This window comes from Natrix helvetica, assembly GCF_964273705.1.
Source record: "Natrix helvetica genome assembly, chromosome: 1".
Classification (NCBI taxonomy): Eukaryota; Metazoa; Chordata; class Lepidosauria; order Squamata; family Natricidae; genus Natrix; species Natrix helvetica.
In genome coordinates this window covers 89937794-89954230 of record NC_138548.1, presented here as the reverse complement: position 1 = coordinate 89954230, position 16437 = coordinate 89937794, and the positions used below count along the sequence as shown (strand labels likewise).

The 16437-nt window shown below is 40.3% G+C and overlaps 1 protein-coding gene across 4 annotated transcripts in view; it reads left to right on the top strand.

The window, feature by feature from the left end:
- Positions 1-204: 204 nt before the first annotated feature.
- CTTN (cortactin) overlaps positions 205-16437 on the top strand; it is a 34099-nt gene continuing 17866 nt past the window's right edge. For 2 of the 4 annotated variants that reach the window (XM_081935218.1, XM_081935215.1), the window contains exons 1-7: positions 2176-2310; positions 7870-7953; positions 8258-8331; positions 10619-10748; positions 13250-13360; positions 13934-13988; positions 14931-15041. In XM_081935218.1, the coding sequence (XP_081791344.1) occupies positions 7870-7953; positions 8258-8331; positions 10619-10748; positions 13250-13360; positions 13934-13988; positions 14931-15041 (565 nt within the window). In that variant the 5' untranslated portion in view covers positions 2176-2310. Of the gene's footprint in view, positions 334-2175; positions 2311-2475; positions 2608-7869; positions 7954-8257; positions 8332-10618; positions 10749-13249; positions 13361-13933; positions 13989-14930; positions 15042-16437 lie in introns of those variants that run through there. The other 2 variants (XM_081935216.1, XM_081935217.1) reach the window with 2 other exon arrangements.

Below are 16437 nucleotides of genomic sequence, written 5' to 3'. Positions count from 1 at the left end.
ACACTGGAAACATGGAGACTGCTTGGAAAGATGGTTTAATGGTGGTCAGGACAACATGGTTTGAGGTCTGGGGGCAAGGGGGAAAGGTGATCACATGCTTCAAGATGTTGGGTGAAGAAGAAAAAGGGCCAAGATGCTGAGAGTCCCTGGGTTTTATGCTTTCTGTTGAGACCCACCTTAAGAGTTTCCTGTTTCTATGTAAGAAATGTATTCTGATTGGTTGTCAGATTCCCAAATAGAGGGGGAGGTGTTTCTTAGCTAACTTTGGAGGCTGTCCTGAGACCCAAGCCTGTTTGCCTTACTGGTTGATGCAATCCTCCCAGGTGCCAAGTGGTAAGATAGGTAGAAGACTAATCCTACCTTTGTTATGTAGAATGGCCCATTGACAATGGGGGGGGGAGGAAGCTGCAAGGAGCTACTTTGTCTTTAAAAACATGTTTCTCCCTTTTCTTATCCAGGGAAATATAATAATCTTCCTTTTTAAATATTTCCTAGGATATTTCACCTTCTAGTAGAGGGGTAGGTATTAACTTCCTATAGAATATTTAAATTTGTAATTTAGTATATGTTTTATGTTTTATTTAATTTTTAACAGTTGTTTTAGTATAGTTGTATGTTGTGTTTATATTTTTATATTTGTAGTTTTGAGCAGAGTCACATTTGATAGGCAGCTATATAAGTGTGATAAATATATACAATACATTATATTGTATACCTCACTCTTCCTCAGCGGACTCAATATCAGGTTGTGGGTAAAATAAGAGAAAGAATGAGTTTTAGGTATGTGCACTGCCTTGAGTGATTTCTAAAAATAAATGCGGGATAAACATAAATGCCACATGCCAAATCCTATCAATCTTAGAATCAAATCAGATTGCTTTTTTAGAATTTTCAGTATATTTTTTTGCTGAAATCATGTTTTTTGGGTCCTAATTGCTTAATACTGTAAATTAAGGCTAATTAAATTAACATTTGACAAATCTAACCATTTTATTCATGGTTTTCTTTAATATCAGAATATTTTCTTTAATATCAGTGACTTCTAATAGGGGAGCCCCTTAATTAATTTTCTAATATTAAAAAGAATTAATTGTCAAGGCACAATTTCAAACACCTTTTTTTCTTTTTCAAATGTGAGATGAATGCGGGTTATCTTTAAATCAAAGATATTTATCTAAAAAGTCCCTAAACCCCCCATCAGAAACATTTCTGCGCATGCTCGGCATAATCCATCACGGCGCTCCGCTCTTCCAGAAACCTGGCGCGGAAAGCGGGAGATTCGCTAGCAGGGCACCGGCCAAAGTAGTCGCTCTCCCGCTTCGGCCTGTTCCTGCTGAACTTCTTCCTCCAGACGGAGCTTCCCGAGCCGCTGCGCCTGCGGATAGACAGAAACGCGCCGGCAAGAAGTCGCTACTGACAGACCCGACCCGACCTCCTTTCTCCTCCAGCCCCCTCCTCAGCTCATGCTTTGTATCCCTCCCTACAGACACGCACGCACGCGCGCGCAATCCCCGCCCGGGTTCGCTCAGCGCGCGCGCTCCACCAAAGCAACCCGGTGTTGAAGGTTGAGAGATCAGTTGAAGGAATAATTTTTGACCTTTCTGGGTTTGCGGGTTTTTTTTTTGTGGTGTGGGGGGGTACTTTTAAAGTGTAGGGAGTACAAAACCTTTGGGCGTCTGGGCAACAGTGTTGGTCATTCGCAAAGGTTCTGCACGAGGTGCTCTAACTCTCCGGCCGGAGGTGCGCCTTAGGGGAGCAGGGAAGCGGGGGGGGGGGGGGAGAGAGATGCCCTTTGAAGGAGACCAGCCGGTGGAAGAGTCGCAAGGATCGTCGAAAGTCGAAGTCAATCTCCCCCCCCCCCCCAGCCCGTGTGCTGTTTATAATTATTAATTTGGGGGGCGCAGGCGCGCTGCTTCTTTCCAGGCTTCTTTAAATTGCGCGGGAGGGCGAACCAGATGCTCCGCTAAGCCAGCCTGCAGACGGGGCCAGCCGCATTTGCAGAAAGAAGCGAGGCGCGCCGAAGAATCCCCGGGCATCTTGTGTTTTTTTTTTAAAGGGCACGGACGGATGAGGAGGTCTTTTCGCCTCCCACAAGCCCACGCTGAAAGTAGCAAGCCAAGCCCCGACGGGTCGCTGCGGCCATCTCCCACCTGATGACGCGCCATGCTGAAAAACAGGAAACGGGATCTTGGGAGAGGCGGAAATTGCAGTGCTCGGCAGAGCTCGGAAGGGCCAGCAGGCTGAGACGAGGAGCGGCGTCGCGTCGGCAAGGAAGGCGCCTGGGTAGCGGGGAAGTGGGCTGGCCGCAAAGTAAGTGACAGGAACCCGGGTCCGTGCCGGGGGCTCTTCGGGGGGGAAAAGAGGGCAGCGTGGAACGGCCGGCTCTTTCTTAGCGGGTTTCTCTTCGCCCGGCGGGGATGGATGGTGCGGCCGGGATTGGTGCTCTTTGAAAGAAAGAATCAAAGGGAAAGGGAGGAAAAGGGAAGAAAGAAAAACCCCAAGGCAGGGAAAGAATAAGCCCGGCCTGGCGAGGGATTCTGGCGTGGATCTCGGTTGCCACTCCACGATCAGGATCTGGGCAGAGGCGGCGCTGATGCAGAGCCCAAGGTGGGGCCGCCCCTGCGATTTTTGGCTTTTAGATTTTGCAGACTCCTCTCGGGCAAGAAGGTTGATCGCGGGGCTGGCGGTGCCCTTTGCATCCTAGCGGCTGCCTGTCTTTCTTTGCTTCGAAGGCTCTTTGTTCTCCGGCGGCGAGGCCGATGATCCAAAAAAAAAAGGGGGGGTGTCGAACCCTTCTTCTTCCCTCCCTTGCCCGGTCGGGAGGATGCGATCCGGCCGATTCCTGCCTCGCTCCTCGCCACCTCCTTTGCTTGCTTGAATGCAGGAGGAGAGGACGGGGACAGTTCCTCTTTCGCCGTCTTTTACCAGCGCGATGTGGTAGGGTGGCTACAGCAGGAGAAGCGGGTCCGGGTCTGCAGGCGCGTGACTAATGCTTCCCTGGCTGGATCTGCGGGTAGAGGAATGGGTTGGCTTCCTTCCTAAAAAATAACAAACCCTTTGGAAGCACAGTTAGGCAGGACACCCTTTTAAAAGCTGAAAATTGTTTTCACTTCAACTCCCCCCCCCCTCTCTCAAGTAAAACCGGTTTTAAAACGGATCCAAGTTCTAAGTAGGGGCAATAATTTTATTAGGACAACTCAAAAAGTCCTGAAAGGATACTTGTTTTCAAGGTATTATTTATCTGTTGTGCCATTTTAGAAGATTAGGAGAGGATCTTACTGGGAGCCAAGATGCTCCTTTGTGATTTTAAGTAGGGCCTCCATGTATATATTCACACACACACACACACACACACACACACACACACAAATTGCAAGAAGTGGGCTGGTAAATCATGGAGGCCAGCCAATCAATTAAATGTGATCACTGTTCATTAGTATGGAGATTGACATATGTCAAGTCCACATTGATATCTCTGGATGTTTTGATGCTTCTGTGGACATAAATGCAGAAATAGATTTGGTACCAGAATTGATTTTTGGAATGGGATTGGAATGGAATTTGGGGGATGGAATATTCATTGCTTGTGATTCAGTAAGTCACACAAAATCTTACTCATTGGCTACTGGCAAGAAGATATTTGATTCATCCAGTCTGAGAACTCTATAGCAGTAGATTAGCCAGCCTTTAAATATCTATGGGATGTGCATTTAATTATCTATACATAGATTTATTTTCAAGATCAAAGTAATTAATCTTGATTTCTTAGGATTTTAGTGCAAAGTGTATATTGATTTCTTTTCAAGATCAAAGTAATAATCTTGGTTTTTAGGATTTTTACTGCAAAGTATGTATCTGCAAAAATTGAAGTAAAATTTCTGTGTTTCATTTAAAATACACTGCCTAGTAGTCTTGGCTGCTTTAACAGTTCTTTCCTCCCATCATCCCTTTCTACTCTTCTAGCAGGAATTGCACCTAGAGTACAGAGGGTTGTGACCTTCATGTATGTTTTCTTGATTTGCCATTTGCTTTCTCCACACTGACCTCATGACCAGACTGAATTTATAAAAGTCCTGCAGCAATGTACATTCCTTTTACTTGCCCTGGTGCTCCTCTGATTTTCAGTTTTGAAGACAGTGTCACATTCTTGCTAAACAATTACTATATAGAAGGCAGACTACATTTCAAAACTATGGTCAGAAATGAGATTGTGAAATGTACGTTTTTATAGGAGAAAAGCAGGCTGAGCTAGAAGGCCTCGGGTTAATAGAAAAACAGAATAACAGAATTGGAAGGGACCTTGGAAGTATTCTAATACCATGTTGCACAAGCAGGAAACCCTATCCCAGTGGTGGGCAACCTTTTTTTTCAACTGAGCCAAATCTCGCCAAAACCACGATTGAAATTTACTTTGAGAGCCACATTTTTAAAACCGAAAATACATAGGATGGTACACTGTTTTTAGTTTCAATAAGTTTTTATTGAGAATATTCTGCATGCAAGTATCCACATAGGTCGGGAGGATACAAATAACACAACTAATAAAACAAAAACTTTAGAACGATATTATTTATCGATAACGTTAAATTCCGTAAAATTTGCCTTACAATGTAGAGAAAATTACATCCTGACATTGACTGACAAAGTCACAACCACTAATGTGAACATTGGCCTTGCATTTCCTTGGATAGTTTGATTAAGTCAGGTTTGTATGTTGTTGTTTTTAATTTCATCTCTCTCTCCCACTTTCTTTCTTTTTTTCTTTTTCTTTCTCTCTCTCTCTCTGGCTCTTTGCCTCTCTCTCCCTCCCCCCCCATCTCTGTCACTCTGTGTGTGTGTGTGTCTGTCTGTCTCTCACTCACTCTGTGTGTGTGTATGTCTGTCTCTGTCTCTCCCTCTGTCTCTCTCCCCTCCCTTCCTCTCTCTCTGTCACTCTGTGTATGTGGGTGTGTCTGTCTCTCTCATTCACTTAATCACTCACTCTGTGTGTGTCTCTCTCTCTGTCTGTCTATCTTTCTCTCCCTCCCTCCCCCTCTCTCCCTCCCTCTGTCTGTGTGTGTGTGTCTCTCTCTCTGTCAGTCTCTCTGATTCCCTCCTTCACTCCCTCTCTCTGTTCCTCTCTCTGTCTGTCTGTCTCACACACACACACACACACACACACACACACACTGTGGTCACCTTGTTGAGTGTTCCAATCACATTTGAAACACTCAACAACTGGCCTGCATTTATGGTATTTTGCAGCATTCTGCAGTCATAGGACCAAAATTGGTTGTCACTCACCCGGGCTTTTGCAGAAGCTTCCCTCCGAAGCCCGAGAGGAGGGAGGGGAGTGGGCACCCGGCACACAGAAGAGCCGCATTAAAGGGTGTAAAGAGCCGCATGTGGCTCCCGAGCCGCGGGTTGCCCACCACTGCCCTATCCCATTTCAGACAAATGATTGTCCAATCTCTTTTTAAAAACCTGCAATGTTGGAGCACTCACAATTTCTGAAGGCAAGTAATTCCACTGTTGAATTGTTCTAACTGTCAGGAAATTTCTCCTTAGTTCTAGGTCGGTTCTGTTGTGATTAGTTTACATCCATTGCTGCTTCTTCTGCCTTCCAGGGTTTTATGGCAGTCCCTTAGATACTGAAACACTCTATCATGTCGTTCCCAGTCCTTTTTATTAAATGTGTTATCGGTTTGGAGTCTTTGTGTTGTTGCCACAAGAGACTCCAGCCTCTCTTGAATTCTGTTGACCCTCATCTAGCACCAATTTAACTTTGATTGTTGATTAGCTAGATTATTCTATTTAGGTAGCAATAATAAACTCTTCTGTGCTTTGAACATAACAAATGTGCATAGTCATTTGCATTTCAAATTTTGGACAGTTTAGATTGTTGGTAGCACTGGCCACACTGAAAAGGGAAGGTACTGAGAGAAGGTGTTTGTAAGAGAGGATGAGGGGTCAGCAAAAGTTTTGAGCTTGAACAGCCCAATTTTTTGTTCATTTTGTATCTGACTTTGTTTAGGAGCTGAGGCTCACAACGGTGGAGGCTCCTGTCCTCCCATTCTTCCCTTCCACGATCCCCCTGAAGTGAGTTGGGTTAAGAGAGAGTAGTAGCTGGTCTAATATTACCCAGCGAGTATCTATGGTTGAACATAGAATCCTTGGTTTCTACAATTAACCCACACATTTGGGTTAATTGTAGTGAATTGTGATGACTTCTGAAATGGTCACATTGCCTAGATTTGGGGAAATTTTCGTAAGTAATTTAGGTCAGTGCATTTAGTTTTATCTGCTTCTGTTTGCATGCCAGGCTGCTTTAAAAGCACAAAACCAGTTGCAGCTTAGCCATACAAACACTGCATACCTCAGACTCAAATGATTAACTCAAATGATATAGGAGAGATTTCCTGTAATACTTGCATTAACATGTCACGCTGACCATTATGAAAGTGAGTTTACTGAGAAAGATTAAATTTCTCTTGGGATCCTCTCCTTAAATATGGGGATTCCTGTACAAATACTTCTTCTCTTATATTACAGATCTGTTAGGAATTGTAACTGCTAGATAACTTGAATTAGTTTGCCCATGCTATTTATTTCTTTCCCCAAGTAGAACTCTACAAATCACAGAGCTATTCTCCTTTCTTTGTGGAGTTCTCTAGTGGTTTCTGAGCTTGGTTCCGTGATCTGCCTGCCAGTGTTGTGTTCCTCTTGGTAGTTCCTTGATTAGGCTGTTGTTTACTGTTTGATTGTCTAAGTTGATAGTTCCTTGATTGGGATATTTACTGCTTGATTGTTGGTCTAGTATTACTCATAGTAATAGTAGCAGCACTTGAGTTGTCTGTACTTTCCATCCCCCCCCCCTTCCCCAAATTGCTATGTCACTGGTGACTTGTATGACATGGAAAAGTTCTGTCTAGCCTACTGTACAGTAGATGGAAAGAAATTATCTGGAAAAACTAAGGGTACAGTAAAGGAAATGTAAGCCTTTGCACTGCTAACCACATTGGAAGGATTATTGTTGGAGCAGAACCTTCAGCCTTTCTTCAGTATGAAACAACCCTAGAATGGAACAGAAGCTGAAAATACTTACTATTCAGCACCTCTGATTTTGGGTTGGATCTCTGAAAGGCTACATTTTAATTTGCTACAACTTAATGCTACTTTTTTCCCCCCTTTGAAATAAACTGCAGATAATTCACTGGGATTTTCTCTTGGGTATATACAGGAAAGGCCACAATCTTATTTCTGTTGATTATATTTGTGAGATAATATTTTGATGTCATAAATCAACTTTGTGGGATTTTGGTGCATCTTCAGTTATATTTGAGTCGAAACATTGTATTAGTGTCCTTGTTAAAGCTTTACTTAATAGCATGATAGCTTCCGTTGTAGTGGAAGTTCATTAGTATAAAATATGCAGAATATCTGACCTAATCACTTTTTTTAGAATTGTAATGGTAGAAATGAAAAGTTGTCCAGCAGTAAATATTCAGAAGTGAATTAGCTAAAGAAGAAGGGCCTATAAAGTTTTTTTTTCAGATAAATATATTTTTATATTTACAATGTGCTTTTCAAAAACAAGTGAATTGCATAAGTATTGATATTCCTTGAAGTGCTGGCAGGAATTATGCTTAGAAGTTGAATAATAGCTAGAGGAAACTATATCCTCTTTTCAAAATTAATATGAGAATTTTCTTGTAATAATTTGGCATCAAGTAACTCTATCAAAGCTAGCATTATTGATTGCATCTAATAACTGAAATACATTGTGATTCTATGGAACTAAAAGCCATTTTGTATGGTGGTATATGGGTGATTTAAAAAAAAGGCTTGAACCTTTATTTAATATTGTTCATACATGTTCTGCTGTTACAGATGTGGAAAGCATCGGCAGGCCACAGCATCAGTCTGAGCCAGGATGATGGTGCGGATGATTGGGAGACAGATCCTGACTTTGTGGTACAATTTTGAACTAAATTTAAGAGTTATCTTAAAAAAATTAGTTTTACAATTGAAAGTGGGAAAATGGAATGAGCTTATTAACTCACAATTTAGGAACTGTTGGGAGGATATGTGTGTGCGTGTCTAAGGATGTGGGAATTCTGCTTTAAGTTTCCTTAAATATGGGTGTGTCTGCAACATGAAGTCTTTGGTCTAATGAGCTGACCAAAGTCAGTAGTGGCAGGGAAATAGAATGATGGAGCTTGCTTAAAACCTGGGTTCAACTGTTGTAATAAAACCTCTTTTTCAATGTACTTTACAGAATGATGTAAGTGAAAAAGAACAGCGCTGGGGTGCTAAAACTGTCCAAGGCTCTGGTCACCAGGAACATATCAAGTAAAATGATTTTTTAAAAAATATATGCCATGATATTTGCTGATTTCCATTGGTAGTTTTAGGTATAATTTCTAGAATAATTGGTGAGCAAGGACAGCTATGAGTTTGTGGAGTGGTAGCCCCAGTGCATTTCAAAGGTCTGGTTAGGGAGTACTGTTCTAGAGCAGTAGTGCTCTAGAGGTTAGACCTCTGAATGTGAGATCTTGGATGAGAGAAAAAGTACTTCTATGAAGGCTGTGCAAAATAATCCATTCCAGAATAAAACCTTGGGAGCTGTAGAATCTTTGGTTCTTCTGAATGATGCCAATACAGCTGTTCCCTGGGTGATCTTGCCGGGTTTTTGGGGAAATAAATCCAGCCCCAAAATATTGGTACATTACCTCAGGAATGTCTGAATTGCAGTGGCCCAGAGCAGTGTTTCTTAACCTCAGCAATTTTAAGATGTGTGTCTGAGAATTCTGGGAGGTGAAGTCCACTCATCTTAAAGTTTTAGAGGTAGAGAAACTTAAGCCATTTCCACGTGTGCAGACTTCAAATCCCAGAATGCTGCCATTAGCACAGCCATTGATGAGAATTCTGGGAGTTTGAGTCAACACACCTGGAAGTGGTCAGGAAACACTTCTCTAGAGCAGTGGTTCTCAACCTTCCCAATGCTGCGATCCTTTAATGCAGTTCCTCATGTTGTGGTGACCCCCAACCGTAAAATTGGTGTCTCGGTTCTTAAGACCATCGAAAATACGTGTTTTCCGATGGTCTTAGGCGACCCCTGTGAAAGGGTCATTCGACCCCCAAAGGGGTCGCGACCCACAGGTTGAGAACCGCTGCTCTAGAGGAAGAATTGAAGATCAATGTAATAGAAGTTAAAGGTGTTTTCAAGTAATTACCTGTTTCGATTAGCTGGCCTGGCACATTCATAATTGCTACCTCCTGGCAGACATATTTTTTAACTGGTATTTTAGGGGAACTGTTTTTAAATTTAATTTATAGGATATTTTTAGGGGTTTTTAAAACTATATTTAGATACTTTACTCAGTTGTACAGTTCTTTTTAACCTTTTTAACCTCCTCCATATCTATCTATTTAACAATTTTAACTGTTTAATTATTTAATTATTCATATGTTGTATTTCTTGTATGGACTGTACACCGCCCCGAGTCCCTTTTGGGAGAGGGGGCGGTCTAGAAGCGCAAATAAAAGTAAAGTAAAAAAAGTAAAGTAATTAATTAATCACTTTTGAATGTCAGCCTAAAAATTATGAAAGCATTCATAATTGTTTCTCCATAAAGTTCGGGAATATGACAAGTTAATAAATCTGTTTTTCCCCTGTACTTATTTCAAAATATATTTTGTTAAAAATTGTACCAGTTATCTAATTCTAACAATATATGAGAAACACCGTTTTTTAAAATGTTTTAACCGTCACAGTATCTTTTCTAGTTAAGAAAAACTCCTTGGAATAATATAGCTGCATTTCATATTCCTGGGAATTGGAAGAAAGCCAAAATGTTTGTGGATTTTTAAAAAACCAGTGGCTTGAAATCCTTTTTTGAGCATCTGTGTCCTCATTGACAAATATGATGAGTCTGCAAAGACAGATTTATTATTAGATTTCTTAGGTATGAATAGTAGAACAGAGGTCTCCTTTATATATTTCAAGTTAATAATATATCTAGAATTGTGTCATGCGTCAACCTTTAAAATGATTTAAATTCATGTGCAAGCAGGATGATTTAAAGGTTGAATTAAAGTTTAAAAACAAAACTGAAAAAAACCTAAGAGAAACGCAATAAAATTAGACATAGGAGAAATCTCAATAAAGTCAAGTCTGTTTAAAGCAGTGTTTCTCAAACTTGGTGACTTTAAGTCCTGTGGACTTCAACTCCCAGAATCCCCCAGCCAGCACAGCTGGCTGGGGGATTCTGGGAGTTGAAGTCCACAGGACTTAAAGTCACCAAGTTTGAGAAACACTGGTTTAAAGAATATAATTTTCAATTAAGCTATGAAATTTTACTTTTCCTGTGGTATATTATCATTATTGCTTTTCCTTTATGGATTGTTCAATTATTGTAATCAAGAATGGGATATCGGAATAAGGCAAAGCTATACCCAGTTAACATTTTCCTTCTGGTTGTGAGGTGGCAACTCTTTGTGCTTGCTTTCTTCAGAGTCCCATGTATTTCTGGGAGCATATAGGATACATATTACAGACCAGATAATTGTGTGTTTTGGATATAAGAATTAGGATTATTCTTATGATGCTATTTGTTTGTTTGCTTCCCTTCCAAAGCATTCATCAACTTCGAGAAAATGTATCCCAAGAGCACCGATCCCTCAAGGAGAAAGAGCTTGAATCAGGACCCCAAGCTTCCCATGGCTATGGAGGGAAATTTGGTGTGGAACAGGACCGCATGGACAAAGTAAATTTCAAGGAATTGGCTTGGTTGCTACTCTTAGAGAGATTGGATATGTTGAATTCAGTTACTGTCCTACTTTTTGAGACCTACTACTTGTGCTTTCTTTTCATTCAGATCTTGATGGAGAAAGTTGACCCAACTTAACTTGACAATCTAGCCATCTCTCAAGATTATCATTAAATATTGGGAAGAGGAACATATTTGTTTCTTCTCATGCTTATTTTTGCAGATCCCTGGGAACCTTTTACAGTACAGAGTTAACACTGCCTTTTAAAGCTATGACTCATTTAACAAAACCATTATAATCTGAACTGTAAGAAGTGAATCCACCCTAAATGAAAATGTGGCAATTCGCATCGAAGCTTAGCGCCATAATGTAAACACAGCTTTTGAGTAAATGCTATAATGATTTTTCTTTTGATTTTATACAATACAATAATACAATACAATAGCAGAGTTGGAAGGGACCTTGGAGGTCTTCTAGTCCAACCCCCTGCCTAGGCAGGAAACCCTATACCGTTTCAGACAAAACGGCTATCCAACATCTTCTTAAAGACTTCCAGTGTTGGGGCATTCACAACTTCTGGAGGCAAGCTGTTCCACTGATTAATTGTTCTAACTGTCAGGAAATTTCTCCTCAGTTTGAAGTTGCTTCTCTCCTTGATTAGTTTCCACCAATTGCTTTTTGTTCTACCCTCAGGTGCCTTGGAAAATAGTTTGACTCCTTGGGTAGTTTTTCCAGGGGGGATATAGTGATCAAAAGCTGCTGGAAGTTTAGAATTCTATATAATGTTTTAAATAAAGTTTTATTTAAATTAAATAATAGAAATTGCAAACAGCGTGTTTCAAATTCATTTGGAAGCATGCTACCTCCAAGAGATTTAAAATTATTTTTTTTTAAAAGTTTAATACTTGGATGTTTCCAAATTGGATTCTGTGCATAGCAGTGCATACTTTTGGCCATACCTCATGGCCTGCACTGAATGGTCACTGATTATCTCCTTAAGGAAAATTGTGAAGCAGATGGGAAAATAACACTCACTGAACTCTTGCTTCATCAAAATTCATTCTGAATGTGAAATTTGAGGAAGCATCAAAGTAAAAAATGCACAGAGTTGATCAAATAGGCTGTATTTCTTAGCATGAAGTTTGAAAATGCTTGTGTGTTTTTAATCTGATACTCATATTGATCCCAGCCAGGTGAAATGTAATGTCATTGTATTTTAAGTCAAATGCAATCTTCTCCAGCTATGCTGGGAATATAATTCCAAAAATGGCTATGGTGGTTAAGAATTCTGTGAGATACTTCTGACATAGCTGAAGGGCACCCATTTCTATAGTTAATATTGTTATATTAAAAAATAAAGATGGGAAATCATAGAACATATGCTTTAAAAGTTGCTGCATCATCATAAATAGTATATATAGTTAGCCTTGCTTTGTCTCTTTTTCTGCCCCGTAGCAACAGGAATATGCAGGCCAAATGTGTAGGAAGTTGTTAAAAGTTTGATAGAGACTTTAGGAAATGAAGTGGGTGTCGTGTGGCTTTCTATAAATATGAGTGTTCATAGATGGCAAAATCAGCCGGCTGCATTTGCAGTTTCCCAGATGCTCCTTGGTAAAATGATGTGCCAGCAAACTTGGCACCTTTGGTGATGTTAATGGCAATTAAGAAATGCTTCTTTCTCCCAGCCTCCATCATCTTTAGCCAGTCTGAGCTGGTAGGTGGAGATTTGAAGATCCTCCACCCTATCCAACTTTAAACAAATCACAAAAACCTGGCTTTGGATTAGTGTGTGATCAGACTCCAGTAAGAAAGGAAATGGAGGGAATGTTGTTTGGATTTGCACATTCCAGGTGATGGCTCCTTTTTTAATATGGTATTTTTTTAAATTGCAAAGTTACTCTGAATTATTTTTGTGTGGTGTGGCCTAGAAATTGTTAAATGAACAAATGCTCAAACTGCTTTGCTATTGGAGCCAGTTTTAAATGCTGCATTGACTCTGGAGAGCATTGTAGGTAAAGGAGACTAGTTATTGCTGTTATGGAGGTAGAAAATGTACCTCCTTGACATTGTCTTGCTTATAGTCGTTCCAAATGTGCATTTATATACCAATTTTCCTTGTGAGAGAAAGGAGAAAAGAGTGCTTAGGTCAAGTCCTGGTCTGAAGGGTTTAATGAACCCCGAAATGTAGGCCCTGAGATAGTTAACAAGATTTCTCATTTGTGTACGGCCAGCATGTGGTCTGGATGGCAGGCTGCCTGCTGTCCCAATCATCTGAGTAGAGCATTGCTTGTTAGGATTTCTTTGTAAGCAGTTATGCTCAGTGTGCAGCTGCCAGATGCCCAAGTGAAATTGAGTGAAATTGAAAGGAAGGCTTCAGCCTGCTGCAACACATGCATTTGCACCAGTCATACATGGCTGAGGCTAGTTTAGGATGACGGTTCAAGTCCACTCATTACGAATAACTTAATAAAAGCTCTCTTCTTTTTTCCCCTTTCAGTCAGCCGTTGGACATGAATATCAATCCAAGCTTTCTAAGCATTGCTCCCAGGTGGATTCGGTTAGAGGCTTTGGTGGCAAGTTTGGCGTCCAAGCTGACAGGGTTGACCAGGTAACAGACCTTCTGTGCTTTTAGCATTGTGCTAAATCAGTGTTTCTCAAGCTTGGCGACTTTAAGTCCTGTGGCCTTCAACTCCCAGAATTGTGCTGGCTGGGGAATTCTGGGAGTTGAAGTCCACAGGACTTAAAGTTGCCAAGGTTGAGAAACACTGTATTAGAAGATTTAAATGTGTAACATGTGTTATACTTACACAGGGATTCTGATAACCTGACAAAGAATTTATGAAATACTTTTTCATAAATCCTTTTTAATGCTTATATATTGATTAGAAACACTGATTGGTAGCTGTCACTTTTAAAATGGCTTGGACAACTGGAGTTGGCAATGGGGCCTATACGTGCCGGGGGAAGGATTTGGGTCCCAAACAGCATCCTCTCATCCAAGCTGCAGTAATAGGATGATGTAAAAATGGCAGAAAACTCAGGTGAATGCCGGCCCCATTTGAAAATGGAGAAGGCCTGAACCATTATGCAAGATTGCCCCAAAATATAGCTAACTCCTGAAAAGATGACAGTTCTAACTTTTATAAATGAGAACTTTTTGTTGCATTATTTTTCTCTGCAGTCTGCTGTGGGATTTGAATACCAAGGAAAAACAGAGAAACATGCTTCTCAGAAAGGTAATTCACACTGAGAAATAATTTGTTTAAAGCATATAAAAGATTTAACAAAATCTGCTTTGGAGTTATTTTACTTAAATACATGTACATAATCAATCCACGGGTAGAATAAAAATTTACCCCAGACACTGAATAAAATACTTTATCATTAATTTCTCTCTTACCAGTTAATTGCTGCAGGTATTAATAAAGGCTAGTAAAGCACATCCCAATTTTCAGCAAAATAACTTTGAATCAAGGAAAAACTTCCTAACAGTGAGGATAATTAACCAATGGAACAGCTTGCCTTCAAAAATTGTAGGTGCTTCATTACTGGAGGTTTTTAAGAAAAAACTGGACAGACAGCTCTGAAGTGGTATAGGGTCTCCTGCTCGAGCAGGGGGGTGGACTAGAAGACCTCCAAGGTTCCTTCCAGCTCAATTCTGATTTATTGATTACACTTACATGGATGCCTAATGTGTGAGCCTATAGAATGTTAGAGCAACAGAAGCTACATGGCTAAATAAAGTAAGCGTTCCAGAATGATATCCTTTTGGAATTAATATTAGGATTGATGACAGTGATACTTAGTATCATAAAACACTGCTTCCCTCATTTTGAAAAGTAGAGCACTAAGGCAGGAAGTGATAAAATAGCAGAAATTGTGTTAACTTGAATTTGTTATTGGTAATGTAGATCAGATTGCTGACACAAATGTAAAGACCTTTAATGCTGGCAGAAATTCTGAAGGCATCCTAAATACCCTTTGGAGAGTCTCCAAATTCTAGGACACCTTACCTATAGTACATAGTGGTGCTATTAAATAATGGGATTCAGTGGGGGATGTGGAGTATTTATCAGTGAACTTGTTCATAACTAGTTTATCAGCAAGGATACCCATTCTTTTGTTCTGCTGCTCCTACAGTAATTTCTGATACGTGGTGTATTTTGCTCTCTTCTCAGACTACTCAAGTGGATTTGGTGGGAAGTACGGTGTGCAGGCTGACAGAGTAGACAAGAGTGCCATGGGATTTGATTACCACGGAAAAACAGAGAAACATGAATCCCAGAAAGGTTTGTTGCTGAGACAATATCATAGCAAGGTCCTAAATAATTCCTTCCCTTTACAAGTCTGCAAGAAATCTTCTTGTTTTTATAGCTTCATTATCACTTCATTTTTGAGAAATTAGTTGATGTGGACAATATTTCCAGCTCTCTGTTTTCTGCCTGTGTGGATGCTTATGGAATAGAAGACATTAAAATACAGGGAGTTCAGTGTGCATGTATGCGCAAACATAATCACCCCCACAGTCCATTTTACTCTAACAATGTATCATTGGATCTAGTCCTGATGTAACCCTAGCTTGAGAAATAATCATTGTGCCATTGTGCATGCGCGCAACTGAAACCCGGAGGTTTGAGTGCCGGCACGCACATGCGCGCTGGAATGCTGCTCTTCTGGATTTCGGTGATCCCGCATGTGCTTTATGATATTTACATTAATTTTGAATTTAGCTGAATTGGTAGCTCATATGCATTCATGTATTTTCTGCATGCTTATTAAAACATTTTTAAGGCAAAGTTCCAAAAAATGCATTACTTTTAAAAGAACACTGTGCTCTAGCCTTTTTACTTTCTGTTAGTTATTTGTTTGTTAAAATTAAGTTAAACGTTAAAGGAAGCATAACTTGAATCCTGTGAGGTAGTTTGGGCTGAAAGATAGTGACTTTCCTGAAGTCACTCAGACAATTTATATGACTGAGGGTCGGCTTAAGCACAGATTTCCCCATTTCCACAGGCAGAATAGTAATTATTCTTTTCCAAATAGCATTTTCCCCACAAAATAAATGCTGTACCTTGTTCTGAATTCTGTTCCTTTCAAGCAATATCCCAGCAGCTTGCTGCCAGAAATGGGTAGTCTTTTTGCAAACTTATTTGAAGGAATGACAAACCTCTCTGCTATAGTGGAACAGGTTTCAAATCATAGAATAGGTGGCTTACTTCTTTGTACTTAACTACAAAGTTCACTTGGAACGTATATTGTTGACTTACCTCTGGCATAGAACTGATCCTAGGCACATCACTACCCTTCCTTATGTGACAGCCAGTTTACAAGACCATATTCACAGTTTACAAAAACATGTTCATACCCCCTGCTTAGCTCTTCTAGTTTTACTGTATGTGCATTTACTGCTACATTGAAAGCATAGTTAGCCATAGTTAAGGGAAACCCAAGTTCTGGGTTAACCGGTCTTTAAAATGAACTTGCTCTAGCTCATCTTCCTCCAACTCATCCTCAGAGTCTCATCTCTTGGTGATTCAGCTGAACCCGCAACTCTTTCCATTAAAAAAACCATTGGCTAAGTGATTATATGGGTTTTTATGAGAGTTTTTATGGGATTTTTTTTTTTTATCCATGCCGAAAGTCAGTAAAAGTGAACTGAATCAAGTAGCTATAAATGTCCAATGT